Source organism: Agelaius tricolor, unplaced genomic scaffold (assembly GCF_023055355.1).
Source record: "Agelaius tricolor isolate 1412-34295 unplaced genomic scaffold, bAgeTri1.0.p SCAF_15, whole genome shotgun sequence".
NCBI lineage: Eukaryota > Metazoa > Chordata > Aves > Passeriformes > Icteridae > Agelaius > Agelaius tricolor.
The window spans coordinates 2,536,594-2,553,062 of NW_027269275.1; the positions used below are offsets into that span (position 1 = coordinate 2,536,594).

The window sequence follows — 16,469 nt, forward strand, 5'->3', positions numbered from 1 at the left end:
GGGACTCCGCACAGGTGCGGGGCTGCTCCCGCCGCTCGGCCCCCGCAGTGATGCCGGTGTTCGTGCGGGGCAGCCCCGGCCGCAGGTGGGGCAGAGCCGCCCCTTCCCCACGCGGGACGAGGCCGCGGCTCCTGCCGGGAAGTTCCAGCGAGGGGCGCGGGCGGCGGAGCCCCCCCGGGCCGGGATCCCGGGCGCTCCGTGCGCGGCTCCTCGGGGCCGCCGAGCCCCGCGCGGGGACCCCCGGCGCGGTGACAGCCCCGGCACCGCCGCGGCACCGCCCGCCGCCGGCCCCGGGCCGGGCGCGGCCGGCCCAGCCGAGGAGGGAGCTGCCGACCCCGCCGCCGAGCAGCGCCGCGGCCGCCCTCTCCCTGACTGACTCGGGGAAAATCATTGTTTGGCTCCGGCATTAGCTACATTCCAGCGGGACGCAGCGCCCAGTCTCCTTCCTCGCATTCCTGCCCCACACAAAGGAGTCCCTGCCTCGCCGCACCCCGCGCCGCGCTCGCCGCGCCGCAGAGCCCCTCCGGGCCGGCCGCCGCCTTCGCCCCCGCCCGGGGGTGCGGGCGGGCCGCGGCCCCAACGCGGGGCGGCCGCCGGGGGCGGCGGGGGCAGGGACCCGCCGAGCGCAAATTCCTCCGCGCAGCGCGCCATTGACTGGACCGAGCAACTTATTTAAGGCTGGAAAGTGACACAGGGGCGCCTCGTCTGCGCCGGCCGCGCTCCGCCGGGCAGCCCGGCCGCACCGAGCCCAGCGCCGCGGCGGGGATGCCGCCCGGGTGACCGCCCCGAGCCCGGCCGCCGCCTCGCAGCTCTCCGGACGAGGAGCCGCGTCCCGCCGCTGCCCCGCCAGGACCGCGGGAAGGGGCTTTCTTTTGGGCTGCTTTTTGTGTTGCTGGATTTGGGGATTTTTTTTTTTTTGGCTTTTTAGCTTTTTTTTTTTCTTAGCTTTTTTTTTTTTTTACTCTTCTTTCTCCGCTCCGGGCTGCGCTTTCGCGGAGAGTTCACCGCCCTTCCCCGCCCCGCGCCGCCGGGCTCCGGCAGAGCATGGAGAAGTACGAGGAGGACATGGCACTGAAGGCCACCAAGTTCATGGAGGACCTGTCCCTGTACGAGCCCTGCCCGGAGGGTCCGTACGGCCGGGGCGGCCGCCGGGACCTGGTGCTGCACCCCGACCTGGAGGAGACCAAGCGGGTCATCGCCGCCCACATGACGGCGGAGCAGCGGGGCCGGAAGATGAACGGCACCGCCGCGCCGCCGCCGCCCGCCGAAGGCTTCCCCGCCGCCGCCCCCTGCGGCAAAGCCGCCCCGCTCCGCGCCAACGGCCGCGCCGCCGCCGAGCCGCCTCCGGGAGCGGGCCCGCCGTGCTGCGAGGAGGGGCTGTGCACCCGCTCCGAGGTGGCGCTGCCCTGCTACAGCGGCTTCGCCGACAAGGGCAAGCGCTACTCGGCCGAGGGCTACCGCTACGCCGCGGGCAGCGCCTACGAGGGCGGCTACGTGGCCAAGGGCGGCGGGCGGGCGCCCGGCGGCCCGGACGGCAAGTTCGGCGCCGCCAGCCCGCGGGCCAGCCTGGCCGCCGCCGCCTCGCCGGGCCCCGGCGCCGAGCACGGCAAGTTCTCCAGCCCGCGCTCCAGCCTGGGCGGCGCGGTCGCGCTGCCCTACGAGAAGTTCTCCAGCCCCCGCTCCAGCCTGGTGGTGCCCGGGCAGGACAAGTACGGCAGCCCCCGCGCCAGCCTGGTGCAGTACGACGGAGCCGCCCACAGCCCCCGCTCCAGCTACGCCAGCACGGCCAGCGACACCAGCAAACACTCCAGCCCCCGCGCCAGCCTCACCGGCTACGACGGCGGCGGCAGCAAGCCCAGCAGCAACCGCACCAGCGGCATCAGCATGGGCTACGACCAGCGCCACGCCAGCCCCCGCTCCAGCACCGCCAGCCAGTACTCCTGCACCGCCAGCCCCCGCTCCAGCTACTCGGACTCCAGGTACGGCCCGCCGGGCAGCGCCGAGCCCGAGGGGGCGGGCGGCACCGGGCTCGCCCTGGCCAGCCCCCGCTCCAGCCTGTGCGGCCCCGAGGGCCGCGGCTCGGCCGGCCCCGCCGTGGTCAGCCCCCGCTCCAGCATCTCCAGCCAGAGCTCGCGGAGCTCCCGGGGCTCCATGAGCGCCTATCCCGAGCTGCAGCTGCCGTCGCCCCGCTCGTCCCTGCTGGGGCCCGGCCTGCCGGAGGACGGCGCCGTGCCCGAGCTGGGGGACGTGTACCACCGCATCCATGCCCAGTCCCCGCCGCGGCACGACCCGCAGCACCCGGCCGGCGCCCCCGAGCCGCCGCCTCCCTACGCCTACAGCCCCACCAAAGGCTCCGCTTCGGCTCCCAAATTCAAGCTCCCCTACCAGGTGACGCCGTGCCGGGAGAGCGGCCCCAGCCAGGCGGAGAGGCGGCTGGAGGCGCTGACGCTGGAGCTGGAGAAGGAGCTGGAGATGCACATGAAGAAGGAGTACTTCGGTGAGTGGGGCGGGGGGAGCGGGCGGCTGGAGGGCGGCGGTGCGCGGGGCCTGCCGAGCCGGGAGAAGGCGGGAGTGCGATGCCCGGGGCTGCTCTGGACCAGGTGCCTGCTGAAGTCTCACATGGCCACAGACCCTGTCTGGTGTCCGAAGCGCTTGCACCGTAGTTCACTCCCGGTATGTGAACTCTATCCCGTCTCTTCCTAACGCGCTTTGCCGGGATGTTTGCTGCTTCCCTTTCCACGTGTGGCTGGGAGATGAGTGCCTGACGTGTGACGAGAGCTGCTTGTGTACCGAGGCTTACAGCGACTCTCGTTTGTCTCCCTTCCTCACGGGATGCTGAAGCTTCTCTGCTAGCCTCCAGCATCCCGAGGATGTGGTATTTGCGATCCTCAATCTGTGGTAGCGTTTGTAGATGACGAGTATGGCTGGTGGGGCAGTTCTTTAGTGCCTGGTTCAATGAAATCTTTGTGCTAGTTCAGAGTACCTGTGGGAGCCCAGCATTGTTCCTGCCCCGCGAGGCCTTGCAGGGTGTGCTCAGCACACAGGGACATCCCTGGGACCACAGGGGAGCCCTTGGCCCTTGCTGAGGTTAAGTCGGCCTGTTGGTCGCCTCCTGAATTTTTGTTGCTTTTTTTATGGAAGAAAAGTAACTTCTTGAAATGTGTATGTTCTTGAAATGTGGATGAGTGCACGTGTTTTATAGCCACAGTAGTTAGATTAGGCTCCGCTGCCTTACTTTGTACTGGATGGTAAAGGCTAAAAAGCCCTTTGAAAAGCTGATCCCGGGGTGTGCAATGCTGCCCTGGCTCACAGAGCTGATCCCGGGCTGTGCAATCCTGCCCGGGCTCACAGAGCTGATCCCGGGGTGTGCAATCCTGCCCGGGCTCACAGAGCTGATCCCGGGCTGTGCAATCCTGCCCTAGCTCACAGAGCTGATCCCGGGGTGTGCAATCCTGCCCGGGCTCACAGAGCTGATCCCGGGGTGTGCAGATGCTGCCCTGGCTCTCCTGTGCAGGTCGGGCAGCCCTCGGGAGCAGCTCGATCGTTCCCTGCCCGAGCGTGGGGATGTCAGAGCTCCTGCAGCGCAGGGAGGGAGAGGCCTGGGAAGGTGAGGATGAGCCAGCCCCATCCGAGGCCTTTGAGGCAATGGTTACCTCCGTGCTTTGTGTGCTGCCGGCCCCGTGCGCTCCTGATGAGGATGGAGCCGTGTGTCACCTCGGTCCCTGACTCAGTCGGTGCTTTTGGCGCAGCACTGGGTGCTCTGCAGGGAGGGAAGGAGCTGCAGGGCTGCCTTCATTGTCTGGGAGAGAGACCTGGGCCGGCCAGTGCAGGTAGCTGAGTGAGCAGCAGCCTCTCTAGCAGGAAAACCTTTCTGTAAACTGCAGCGGCAGAGTTTCTCCGAGCTTTTGTGCCCAGACAAAGGGGGCTGAACGCAGTGCTTTTCCTGCCTTCCTTCACCTGTCATGGGCTGATAAGGAAGCTGATGGATCACCCGCGGGATGTTTGCAGTGCTGGCACCTGGCTCGGTGCTGGGGGACGCTGCTGAGGGCAGCTGTGGATCCCTTCGGAGGGGGCAGAGGCTGCGTGGGGCTTGTAACACACGAACTGCTGCAGGAAATGTTACCCTCAACATTCCCACGGTCTGCGGTGGGAGACTCAGGAATAAAATGTGAGAGTAAGAACAAGTTACCTGTCCTGAGCCTCTGGGAGGTGTTTGCAGTGGCCTGGGAAAGCTGAGGGTGCGATCAGGGGCTCCAGGAGCAAACGTGGGGAGTCTGTGCTGGGGATTGATTTTTGTGTTTCTCAGAGTTTTGCTGTTGCAGGTGCCCCTGCTGGCAGGGATGCTCCCAGTGCAGGATGAGCAGGGCCTGGGCAGCGTCTGTGCTGCTCTGGAGGCTCCTGCTGTGGCAGCACCGAGGAGTCACTACTGTGACTTCCACCCTGGAAGCAGATGAAACCCAGAAAACTGGGCTGCTTTGGAAGAGAAACTTGATTTCTGTGAGCTGCTGAGGTTTTGATAAATCCTGGTGGATTTGATCCCACCTTTTTGGTTCAGATGATCCATGTGGGTTTTGGCTGAGCCAGTGCATGAGGGGCTGGCAGGGCTGACCATAGGCTGTTGGGTCAGGGTGAAGGAGAGTGAGAACAGAACAGGGAGAAGTCTGGTTTTAGTTTGACTTTGAGGGTGTCTTAATAAAATGAAGCAAGGAAAATGCCTTGGTTTTCACTGCAGTTTGTACATGCTGAGCTGTCTGCATAGCACTGGTGAGTGGCACCCCAGAGGCAGTGGTGGGTGTTCTTTGGTGCCTGTGGAGAGCAAAAGTGTTGAGCCAATAGGTCCAACAAAGTAGAAGGGACAGAGATGCTTTACTGCTTCTTAATTAGATGAGCTCAATTGTTTAATGAGTAAATGCTGATTTGAGGACACCAGGTATTTACTGTGCTCTGTGTCCTGTCATCATGTTGTGTTGTTGCCTGCCCCCACACCCCCAGTAAAATTAGAAATTGAGCAGTGTGCTATTTTAGAACTGAGGTCAAGGGACTGGCCAGCTCTGCTTGGAGGAGGAGCAGCCCTGCCCTGCCTCCATGCTGGCTGTGGGTCAGTTTGTGTGAGTGTGGTTGGTGCTGGCAGGCCCTGGCTGCTTTCCCACCCCTCCCTCTCTGCTTCAGGAGGGAGCCACAGTCTGGGACAGATAAATAGGAGAGGGGGAGAAGTGCAGGGTCTGATCTCCAGAGAGGCTCTGGGGCAGCCAAGGCAAGCAGGGTGCAAGCGCTCAGGTCTCCTGTGCTGCTCTGCAGGCTGACAGTGCTGTGCTGGGAGCTTTGTTTGACTGCTCCAGCTTCTCCACCCTCCCCTTCCTTCTGCCAGGCTGCAGTGCATCTGGAGGAGAAGGAAGATGCCCTCCTACCCTTGGTTTAATCTGAATAAAGATGCCAGTGCTGCCAAAAGCAAGGCTCTGCACCTGCCCAGTTGCACAGGTGAGGCACAGCACCATTCCACCTCCCCGTGCTCCCTCCAACACCTTGCAGCCACCTGCACTCACTGATCTGACAGAAACAAAGCCTGCAGAGGAGGAGGGAGAAGAGGGAGGGTTGTTGGGGCTGGATTGGTGAGCTGCTCCAGCTCATCCTTGTCAAAGAGATGGCTGGGGCTGACCCAAGGGTGCAGACAGGGCTCCAGGAAGCCAAGACCCTTCCTTTGGCAGCAGCTGAATTGGGTAAAGCTGTGAGACTTTGTTCCCTTGTAGCTGCTTCCTGTGCATTCCCTCCAAACCTCTTCCTCCTCCACCCCTGAGACCTCCTGTATGACAGTTTGGTAAATGTGCTTGGTTTAGTGGCAGATGCTGAGAAGTGAGGTAATAAAAAAGTACTTTCACTCATTTTCATAACTCTTCTGAGCTGAATATTGGTATGAGGTGAGGTAGAAGTTGTTTCAGGCATGTTTTTTAAATGGAATGTTCATCCTGAGGTGTCAGCAGGACATTGGTGGGTGTTGGAAAGTCATGAGCTCAGGCACTGTCTTAAAATCTGTTTTCTTTGCAGAATGCATCAGTCTGATGTTTAGGTGTTGGAAAAAAGTGTGAGGTTAAAGTTGTATTTTGGCACACCCATCCAAGTCATGCATCCTTGTGGGACTGACTGTAAACCTGTGGCTTGTCACCTGCCAGGCAGGGAAAGGTCCCAAAGCACTTGGGCTGCTTGGCTGCTATTTTTGCAGCAGATGTCTCTGTGCAGTGGTGCCAGCAGTGCAGGGTGGCTGCAGGGCTACAGTCAGACACTGCTGCAGCCATCCCCCAGCCAGGGCTCTGCTCACCTTGGCCCTGGTGATGGAATCCAGCACCAGAAGTGACTTCATTGTCACCTTGGCCTCTCCTGAAGCTGCAGGAGGTGCCTGGGCCTGGGGAGGTGGGGAGTGCAGCTGCCTCCCTGTGCCAATCCAGAGAGAGCAGCAAGGCTGCGGCTCTGCCTTGTCCTTCAGCTGCCCTTGTGCAGGCAGTGCCCTCGCTGCTCCCCATCCCTGCACACCCCGAGCCTGCCCCAGCCCTGGCTGCCAGCTCAGCCCCCTGCCCTCAGCTGAGGTGCAGAACAGAGCTCAGACATGTGTGCTGCTCCCCAGTGAGAACAGGGGATCCTGTCCCAGAGCTGCCACCTTCCCTGCCTTCCACGGGCATCTCTGTGCTCATCCTGCAGGAGCTTTGCCAGGGGAAGCAGGGCTGTCTCTGGGGACACAAAGCCTGGATTCTGTTAATAATGCACTCCTCAGTTTGGCACAGCCCTGGTGGGTGGCCTGGACTTTTGGGAGCTCTCTCTTGCCAGAAAGCCACCCAGCAGTACCAGCACATGTTGGCTGGAGCACCACCAAGAGGCAGTGCTGATAACACGGGGCTGAAAAGCCTTTGGCTTGGCAGGTGAGGGAAGGGAAGACTGGGTGAAAGGAGGAAATAAATCTCTAGACCCATCCAGGCTCTCTGCCCTTTTTGTGCATAGTCAGCCATGTAAATCTGGATTTGAGCCCTACAATATGCTCATGGATTCAGAGTTGTATGTTTGTGCTTGTTCTGTGTGTGCAGGTTGATGTGATGGAAGGGTGTTTATGCAAGTGAGATCAAAATTAAGACAGGTAACAGTGGTAAGTCTCTAAAAGCTTACACAGAGATGAAATTTGAAAATTTGAATGAAATTTAAGATAAGCTTGCAGTTGGTGAGTAGAACACTTGAGAGATTTGCTATGGAGTTCTTTTCAGTCTTAGGAATTCCTGAAGGTTTCTCTGTGAAATATTAGTTCTTTCCTGTTTCCATCAAAGTAAAGGTGTAATCATTGATACATCATATCATTTGGGGGATAAGCAGAGGTTTATTGTCTGGTAATTACTTTATATTTCTCTTTTGCTGGGCTTAGAAATTCACCCAGTGTTGGTAAGCAGTTGATGTCCTTCAGCATTTGCAGTTGGGGCTGCCTGGGGAAAAAGTAGCCTTTGACAGGCAAACATTTAAACAGAAATAAACTCCCATGGTGGGGGATCCCTGAAATGCTCAAACAGGCCGTGTACCTCAGAGCTCTGCTTTTTTATAATCTCCCTGTTACAGCTGGAAAATCCATTGCTGAAGCTGATTTGAGAGTGGTCAGGCTTTTCTGGCCAAAGAGCAGGAAAGGCTCCAAGGAGGTGCTCAGGGGGAAGGGGCAGGAGGAGCTGCTGGGGTCCCATCCTCGGGGCCACCAGGAGCCTGTCCCCTGAATGAGCCAAGGAAATCATGGTCAGAGTGATAAAATCTGTACCTGGAACATCATCCAAGGGAGGAAGAGTAGAAAGGTGAGGAGAGAGAAAGTAGAAGGAACTGACATGGAAAAAGCATGGGGTAACAAGTGTACAGAGCTGGGAAAAGGGCATTTTGTCTGTGGCATTGAATGTACTATGAGGGATGCTCCTGAGATGGTTTCTTGCAGTCCCTGGTAGCCATGCACATCCTTATGACTCTCCTTGAAGCTGGGAATTGATATAATAACAGCAGGGGAGAGTTGTGGAGTATGTGTGGTTTTGTTTTATTAGATACTGGATAATGTAACATGTACAATTAACATGAAATGAGAATTTGGATGGCTGTAACTTGGATGGAAGCCTGTGTTATGAATGGGCACAAACATTTTCTTCAGTTGCAGGACACTTGGCTGTGGATGGGATATGGTTTGATAGCAAATGGTCTTTTTGTTTCTTTTTGTTTCTCATGCTTTTACTCTGTTAAAAGTAAAAGCACTGTGTGTAGGAGGGCAAGGAAAAAACCCTTTTCCCAAAGAACTGCCACGTGTTTGATTGGGGTGAGGTCCCAGGACAGAGGTTTTTGGGGTGGTGCAGGTGTGAGCGCTGCTGTGCTGTGCCTGCTTTGTGACCCCTGTGCTGCCCCAGGTCTGGGGATGCTCCTGTGGGTGCCCAGCAGGGTGAGGGGAGGGAATCTTGGCAGGGGCTGAGGGGAGCCTGTGCTCAGCTGGGTTTGGAGTGGGAATGCTGTGAGAAACACCGAGCAATTCATTGCTCCTGCTCAGCTTTTAGGGCTCTCACAAGCTCCAGGCCAAGGCTGTGGTGCTTCCCTCAAGGATAAATCCCAGAAGTAACATCAGGTTTTTAACCATGCCCTACTCCCTCATCCCCCAAAAAACCCCAACCCAATCAGCTCTGCCCTCTCAGGTGGGTCAGGGAAATCCTGAGCAACACTGGAAGTCAAAAATGGTTCTGTGGCAGAGTGGAACTTGCATTGGCAGTTGTTTCCCTCACCTCCATGCTGGATCTTCCCCAGAGATTTTTGGGTGTGAATGTCCTGTTTGAGCTCCAGTCACTCACTGGGGGTTCATATGTGCTGGTGTGAAAACTGGGAGGAAATCCCAGTTGAGTGACTTTAATGGGTTCAGTTTGCAGAACAGCAGTGCTACCCTGCTGTGGAGGAACAGCTAACTGTCAAAGTAGCTGAGTTTAGAATTTGATTGAAGTTGGGTTTTTTTCAGTGGAAAACATCCCTGAAGTTGTATAATTTTTACATCTAAAATGTGTAAATGGTACAAGTTTGTGTGCTACCACTGATGGCTTCATGGCAGCAGGTCTAGGCTGAAATCCTTAATATCCACAGTTAATGAATTAGGATGTAAATGGCTCTTTGCTGTGTGGATATTGGGTGCTTAGAAAACATTCTCCATGGAAGAGAATTTGCCTAATCCTAAAGTGATTATTTTTTAAAATGATTATTAAAAAAGTGCCCAAACTTGGCAAAGTAATTTTCAGGTATGTAATAGGATTTTTCAGCAATGGAAAGAAAATAAACTGACAGTGATAAGCCAGGTAGTTTTACTAAGATCAGAACGTTTATGCAGGTATTTAATCAGCTCTACACTTGGCCTTCTACCTACATCATATGCCCCAAATATCTCAGGGCAGCTTCACAGCACTTTGGTAGAGTCTGGTTGATTGTTAGTATAATTGTTAAATAGTTAATATGATTGTTCAATAATTTCCTCTTCTGTGGCTGGAGAAACTGAGTGTCTTGGCGTGTGATGTGGTGGTTGATTTTTGTGCCCACCCTGGACAAAGGGCCTCCTCTGGGACAGGGCTGTGTGCAGTAAAGCAAAGCTGAAGCAGCCAGAGGATGGGATGCAGGAACGTGCATGGTCTGTAAGTTTTGAGCTTGGAAGGGCTCCCTTTGGAGGGCTGTGTTCAGCTGCCTGAGGGTCCAGGGTACCTGGGGCTGTGATGTGGCATTGCCTGGAGCTGCTCCAGGGCTGTGACAGTTCTGGGGCTCCAGCAGGATTCCTGCTGGCTTATTAACTTCAGCTCTGAACAAAATTAGCAAATGTGCCAATGATCAACCAATAAATGTGCTGTTTGGCTGGACTCTTATGCGATTTTCAATGTGCCTGTGTGGGTGCTTTCTCTGGAAGTGGGTTTTCTGCTTTTTTTTTTATTTTCCACTGGAGCAGATAGCTCCATTCTGTGGTACGTGTTATCTCTTCTTATTAACCTCACTGGGTTGTTCTGGCTCCCTCTCAGCATAGCCCTGCTTGTTACTGTGCTGAGACTGAGCACAAAAAGCAGCCAAGCAAGTCATGTATCTCTTCCAGCTGGAGTATTTCACATTGTCTGAAACTTCATTCCTTGTTTCTTGGAACAGTTTTTACTGAATCTCTAAAGTCACATTTATGGTTCCAGCAAACTTTTAAGAAAAGGCCTGTGACTGATGAAGGAACAAACCCTGCACCCAGAGCACAAACACTCAGTGAAGCTCAGCTGAGAACTCCTGTGCACAATGTGGAGGGGCTTGCACAGGGACTTGGCTGGGGGTGAGGATTTATTATTATATATATAGGGTGATATATGTGTTATTTATTATATATAGAGAGATATGTGTTATTTATTATATATAGGGTTATATATGTTATTATATACGTAGGGTGACAGATGTGTTATTTATTAGATATGGGGTTGTATGTGTGTTATTTATTTTATATATAGGGTGATATATATAATTATATATATATATATGTATATGTATAGGGTGACACTTATTTCCAAATCTGAGATGCCGGAGAAGTTCTTATTGGCAGGCTTTGCATGAAGACCTGTGGGCAGTGGGGTTTGAGCTTCTCTTCTGTGTGGCTGGGGCTGGGCACAAGGGCCACTGTGCCATTGTCCCACCCTCTGCTGCTGTGGAAGGGGCTGCAGTGGCAGCTCTGCCTGGCCTGGTAAAAACCATCATGGGCTGAGCTGCCCTGGGGCTGCCCTTGTGCAGGGGGGCTCAGGGACCCCTGATGGGCTTTGAGCAGAGAATTGGGTTCCTCAGGTCCAGGGATGGGAAACCAAGTGCCTTGGAAAGAGGGATGGGATTGGGCTGCAATGACAGCACAAATACTCAATGATCTCCCCCAGGAGATGGTCTCCAGCCTTCATTGTGAAGTGTTTAATTGCAGGCAGCAGCAGTGAAGTGCATTTGGTGCCTGTGAGGGCTGATGTGTGTTTGGGAGTGAAGGCAGGGTGCAGTGGTACAGAGTGGCAATATCAGAGCTTGTCATGAAGTAGGGAGTGCATCAAATGGACAACCAGGAGGCATTTAATAGGTTACAAAAGGTCTTGTCTCATGTGTAGTATTGCTCTTTTAAGAATTTGGCTGGACAAAGCTTGTTTCAGTTCAGAATGTATTTACAGTTTTTTGGAAAAGTAGATGGCTGTTGTGGAAGGACTGCTAGGGACTTTCATTGTTTCCCAGCCATCCAAACATTTATTTATTTGGTGAACTGTTTCACTGCTGACACCTCAGAACTCCTGGAAAGAGAAAACAAGACGTTTTCTTCCTTTAATGTGGTCACTTGAAAAAATTAGAAAATTTCAAAGTTAAAATAAAGAGAAACAAAAAGCCATTCCTAAATGCAGTTTGACAGTTGTGCATGTTTAGATGCTCCAGCTGGCTTGGATCAAATTTCCTGTGGTCTGAGGAGAGCCTGTGGCCTCTCCCAGGCATGGGAAATACCCTTTTGTTCTGGTGGCCAGGGCACAAACCTTTCCCTGTGCTGCAGCTCCTGGGCTGGGTGGTCCTGCTGCAGCTCTGAGCCTCCCTGGGTGCTGGCCCTGCCCCAGGGGGCACAGGCAGGGCCGCTCCTGCTGGGGCTGTGGCTGGGTCAGGTGCTGGTGCAGGACAGCTCAGGGATGTCCCCAGTCTCAGTGCCACTGATCTGAGGCTCCTTTCTGTGGGTGTCTCTGCAAGGGCAAAACTGCAGCATGTGTGGGTTGGAAACCTTTGGGATGGAGGGGTTTCTGACCAGGTGGGAGAGGAGTGATAGTGGCTGTGATAAAGCAAGCATGGGCTTGGCTGAACTGAGCCAGCCCAGGGCTCTGCTGCTGTGGCTGTTCTGCTCTCTTGCCCTTGTGGATGTGGCATTGCCTTCAGTAGTGTTAGAGCAGGATCTTGGTTTTCTGTGTTTTGCTGGTGTGAAATTCCTGCTAAATCCATTTGTTTGGGTCAAATGTTGAATGACTGGAAAATAATCACTGACAGAGTGGTTCTGAGCAAGGGGATAGTGACTAAACTTTGTCACTTAGCTCTGGTTTCCCCTGCTCACAGGAGTGTGTTGACCTGGCCTGTGCTGCTCCTGCTGCCCTGCCTGTTCCTGTCACCACCCTGAAATGCAGCAGGATCAGACCCTGTCTGTGGATGCTCTCACCTGTCCCTTCCCTTCCCTTTGAACCAGCAGAGTTATGGAGAGCATGTTGATTTTGGGCTTTGTTTCAGGAAAAAGGGAAGAAGCAAAAGATACTGGAGTGCAATGTCAGCTAAGGCAAGACAACTGTGTAGCAGGCAGTGGAAAGAGCTGTAATTGGTAAAATCTTGGACTCTCTGTGTTCCTCTGTGTTGTGGCAGTTGCTGTTTACCTTGAGCATCCCAGATGTAGGTGCATTCTCAGGTGTAGGTGAGGCAAACTGGCAATTCCTCAGGGAGCAAGGCAGAGGTTTTGATGAATGGCAATAACTGTTGCAGCTCTGGTTTTTTTGTTTTGGTTTGGTTTTGCCAGGCAGTTATGTGAAAATTTTCTGCAGTTGGGGCTTTGCCTATTTTTAATCAAAGCCACGTTTCCCAAATCTAAACACTCAATAGAAAACAGACCTGCACACCAATCAAGTGTGTTAGAGCCCATATTTGGAGCTGGTTTCAGAAATAAGCATGTAATTTTTTTGAAGTGTATGTCAGTAGCTGGTTGTTTTGCAAAGTCTCTTGGCCTGCTGTACCTGTTCCTGGCTGGAGCAGGGCTGGGCCTTGGCAGTGCAGCCCTGCAAAGCTGCAGTGGTGCAGAGCAAGTGATGCACTTGCTGTGCTGGAAACCCCCCATGACCTGGGGCAGACCTGGGGGGCTCAGCAGTCAAGACATCTCAAAATAAAATTAATGCAAGGTATTTGGAATTCTTGCAGTTTTATTTAGGGGATGGAGCACATCTGATAAACCCAGGGCTGCCTCATGAGTGACAGTCCTGTTGAAGTCATGGGTGGCATGATGGATTTGTTTCTGACAGCTGGGAGTCATCTGGAGCTGTTTCCAATACAGCACAGAGATCAGGCAGTGAGGAAATTCACACCAGTGCTTTTCCCTGGCCGTGTTTGTCTGCCTGGCCCCTGCACCTCCCAGCCATGCCCACTATGGCGTGGTCCCAGGTGTCCCCCCTGCTTTGTGCTCTGTACAAGCTGTGTGCTGTTTGCCTGGGAACCTGGTACTGCAGCAGGTGAATACTTGAGGCACAGTTTGCAGGGAATGGGTGACTGTGAGCAGGTGGAGCCAGCCCTGTGGGACTGTGAGCTCTCCAGCTTGTACAAAGTCACTTCTGGGCCCAGAGCTCCCAGACTGCTCCGCTCTCAGGCTGGGGTGGAGGCTGTGTCCAGATGTGAGTTGTGCATCCTCTGCTTTTCCTCTTGTCATCTGCCCAGAGCAGGGGTCCTTAAAGGAATCCAGAGCTGGAGAGGATGTACAGCTCAGCTCCAGGCACAGACAGGGCTGATGCACATGAACTGCAGTTGTTCCTGTTCTAGGGATCCCCCTGGCACTGCCTGTGCTCAGTGAGGTGCTGGGGCTCTAAGGGCTCTTTCCATTTTATTCCTTTGGTTTCCTTTTTCTTTTTTTGCAGCAAAATAAAAGGTCCAGCCTATTCTTACTTAATGTCTGAAATGTTGGCAGTCACCGGGTGCTAGACTCAGGTGCTGTTTCACAAACAATTAGAAAAAAGCTTGTTTTGCTTTGCTGGAAAGAGAATCTCCCAGTCTTTCCATGTGTTGGTTTTGAGGGAGAGCCTCCTGTGTGAGGGTGGTGGCAGTGACAGTGCTGGGGAGTTGGCTGCTCATGGAGAGTGGGGCAGCAGCATCTGCAGCTGATCCCTGCCAGTTCAGAGAGAGGGAAGAACTCAAATCCACAGCATTTTGTTTTGTAAATGTTACTATATTCTAAAACCTTCAACTCTGAGTTTTCTACCATGTGATGTTACATACTTCTATTTAAACTACATAGCCATGATCTTAGTTCTGTCATTCCATTTTGGAAGCCTTCTCCACGGCCTCAGGTCAATGCAGTGTTCTCCTTGGGGTGAGTGCCAGGCAGCACAGAAAGTCTGAAATTCTCAGGAGCCAGGGCTCCAGCAGCTTTGGGCCTGGGGCTTTGAGCCCAGCATGGATGAGGTTTGCCCCTTGCAGGAGTTTCTGGCAGAGTGCAGATGTGGCCGTTCACTCACCAAATCTCACATTGCCTGAGAGCAGTGGGGCAATTCCACATGGGGTGGAATGACTGGAGTGCCAGAGCACACCTTTTAAAAAAGCAAACCCAAGATACCCCCCTGACCTATTAGGAAAATGTATAAAGAGAAGGGATGGCTTGGGTTAGGCTGGAATAGCCTTGCATGCTGTGTAAGAGCACAGAGAAGGTGGCTCCTTTGGGAAAAGGCTTTCCCAGCCCCTCTTTCCCACCTGGGAGGAATCCAGGCTGGTGAAGAACCAGCCCAGAAAGGGGAGGTGCACAGAGCCCGCCCCAAAGAAAACACTCTGAAGTTGTGCCAAGTGCAGACTTGCAAATCAGCTTCCTGGTGTGCCAAGTGTGTGAAGCTCTGCCTTTCCCTGCTTCCCACCCTGCTCCCACCTCCAGGGGCTTTGTCTGACTTCCCCATGGGGGCGGCAGGAGGATGGAGCAGGGAGCAGCTCAAACCCATGTTTGATGGGTTTGGACACCACATCTCACTCTGATTGACTTCTGTAACTCACCAGAGGGGAATAAATGAACCCCACAAAACAAAACCCCTGAGCTGAAGGACAAATCCTGGACTCCTTTGTGGCAGAGCTTCCTTTGAAATTACTGGGTGTTTTGCTTGGTTGGACTGGCAGAATTGGGAAGCCTGGGGTTAGATTATTGCAAGGTCAGAGAAAAATGCATTTCAAGTTGGGGGGAAGGACTTAGTTTTGTTTTTCTGACAAAGTACCCCTTGAATAGTGAGCATTGATTTAGAGCTCTGCTCCCAGCTGGGTCAGTGCCTGCATGGGCAGTTCCCAGCCCTGCCCCAGGTGTCACTTCCTCCAGCTCTCAGCCCCTGTCCTTGGTCAAGGGTGACATGCACTGGCTGACCCCAATGGTCAGAGTTCCTCTCTTCTGCTCTTTGGGGTGGGATTGTCCCTGCTTTGACTCCTGTTCCCTCTCAACATCCAAGTGCAAGGTCTGTGTGGGCTTCTTCATGGACTTGGCTGCTCTGGTCCTCAAGGTTGCTGTGAACTTTGCTGTGATATTTGAAAGCAGAGAGGAAGAGATGTGCAGTGTGTGTGGAGGAACATCTCTTCAGAGAGTCAGTCCCTCTGGGAGTGCCCACTGCAACTGGCTGCTCACTTGGGGAGATTCTAACTTAATGTTCCCATACAGTGTGGAAAAGGCAAGAGAGAAGTTTGATTAAAAAAAAAAAAAAAGAAAAAGAGGGAGTCTGCTGAGAGTTCTGGCAGGTACATGGTAATATTTGCTTAAGTTTCTGAGAAATGCATTATTTCACTTTTATTATGAAGCTTATGTCTGTGTATTTGCATCCCCCTAAGTGTTCTCTGGGGTTTTGCCATTTCAAGGCAATGTCTGTTGGTCCAGAACTGCCAGCACATGGCTGAGCTGAAAGTGGAATAAAATCACTTTGTTTTTAATTTGGGCCATTTTCATTTTGATCAGGGAACCAAATGATGGGGCGCTGTGAGGGAATGTTAGGTCATGGCTTCAGTTTTGCTTGTGCATGTTGTAAATTTGATTGGGAGTGCAATGAGATGAATGAGAGTGTGCCCTTCTCCAGAGACAAGAGCTGCATGCCCAGGTGACAACCATGTGTAAAAAATCTCCCTAAAGAGTAGAGTTAATTCTTGCTTTGAAGGAAGATCTGGGAGCTGGCTGTGCTGCTGGTGCAGGCTCAGTTCTTCATGCATCCTTTCCTGCTGGAACTCTACTGTTCCTCCTAAAAAACCAGCCAGAAAAAGTACCCAAAAGGGTCCAATTAGCCTGCAAATCAATTGCTGTTTGAATTTTTTGGACCATGCAGCTTGCAGTTGCTCACCAAGCAGTTGACTTAAGTCAACAGGGTAGGTGTTGTCTCGGGTCTGAATTCAGTCAGACTGACTCCAGGCCCAGTGTGACCACTGGGGAGCAAACAGTGCCGTGTTTGTGCTCATGCTGCAGCCCAGGGCAGGGCACAAGCTTGGAAGCACCAAAGGGAGGGAGGAAGGGAGCTAAGGATGTTCTGTGCAGGCTGGAGAACAGAGATCAGAACAGGTGACAGTCCACAACAGGACTAAAACAGTTCAGATGTTCTGTGAGAGAGCTCTGGGATCAGGTCATGAAGAAGTGGTGGCAAGTGTCGTGCAGGGGGCAGAGTGTGGAGCCTGGGGACAGCCAGGATTTCAGGGCTGAGCTGGAGAGCTGCAGGTGCTCCTGCTGCCAGCTCTGA

General features: G+C 53.9%; 1 protein-coding gene across 2 annotated transcripts in view; it reads left to right on the top strand.

The window, feature by feature from the left end:
- Positions 1-297: 297 nt before the first annotated feature.
- Positions 298-16,469, top strand: part of WTIP (WT1 interacting protein) — an 88,380-nt gene continuing 72,208 nt past the window's right edge. Inside the window, exon 1 of one of the 2 annotated variants that reach the window (XM_071440216.1) lies at positions 298-2,497. In XM_071440216.1, the coding sequence (XP_071296317.1) occupies positions 1,045-2,497 (1,453 nt within the window). In that variant the 5' untranslated portion in view covers positions 298-1,044. Of the gene's footprint in view, positions 2,498-2,541; positions 2,674-16,469 lie in introns of those variants that run through there. The other variant, XM_071440217.1, reaches the window with a different exon arrangement.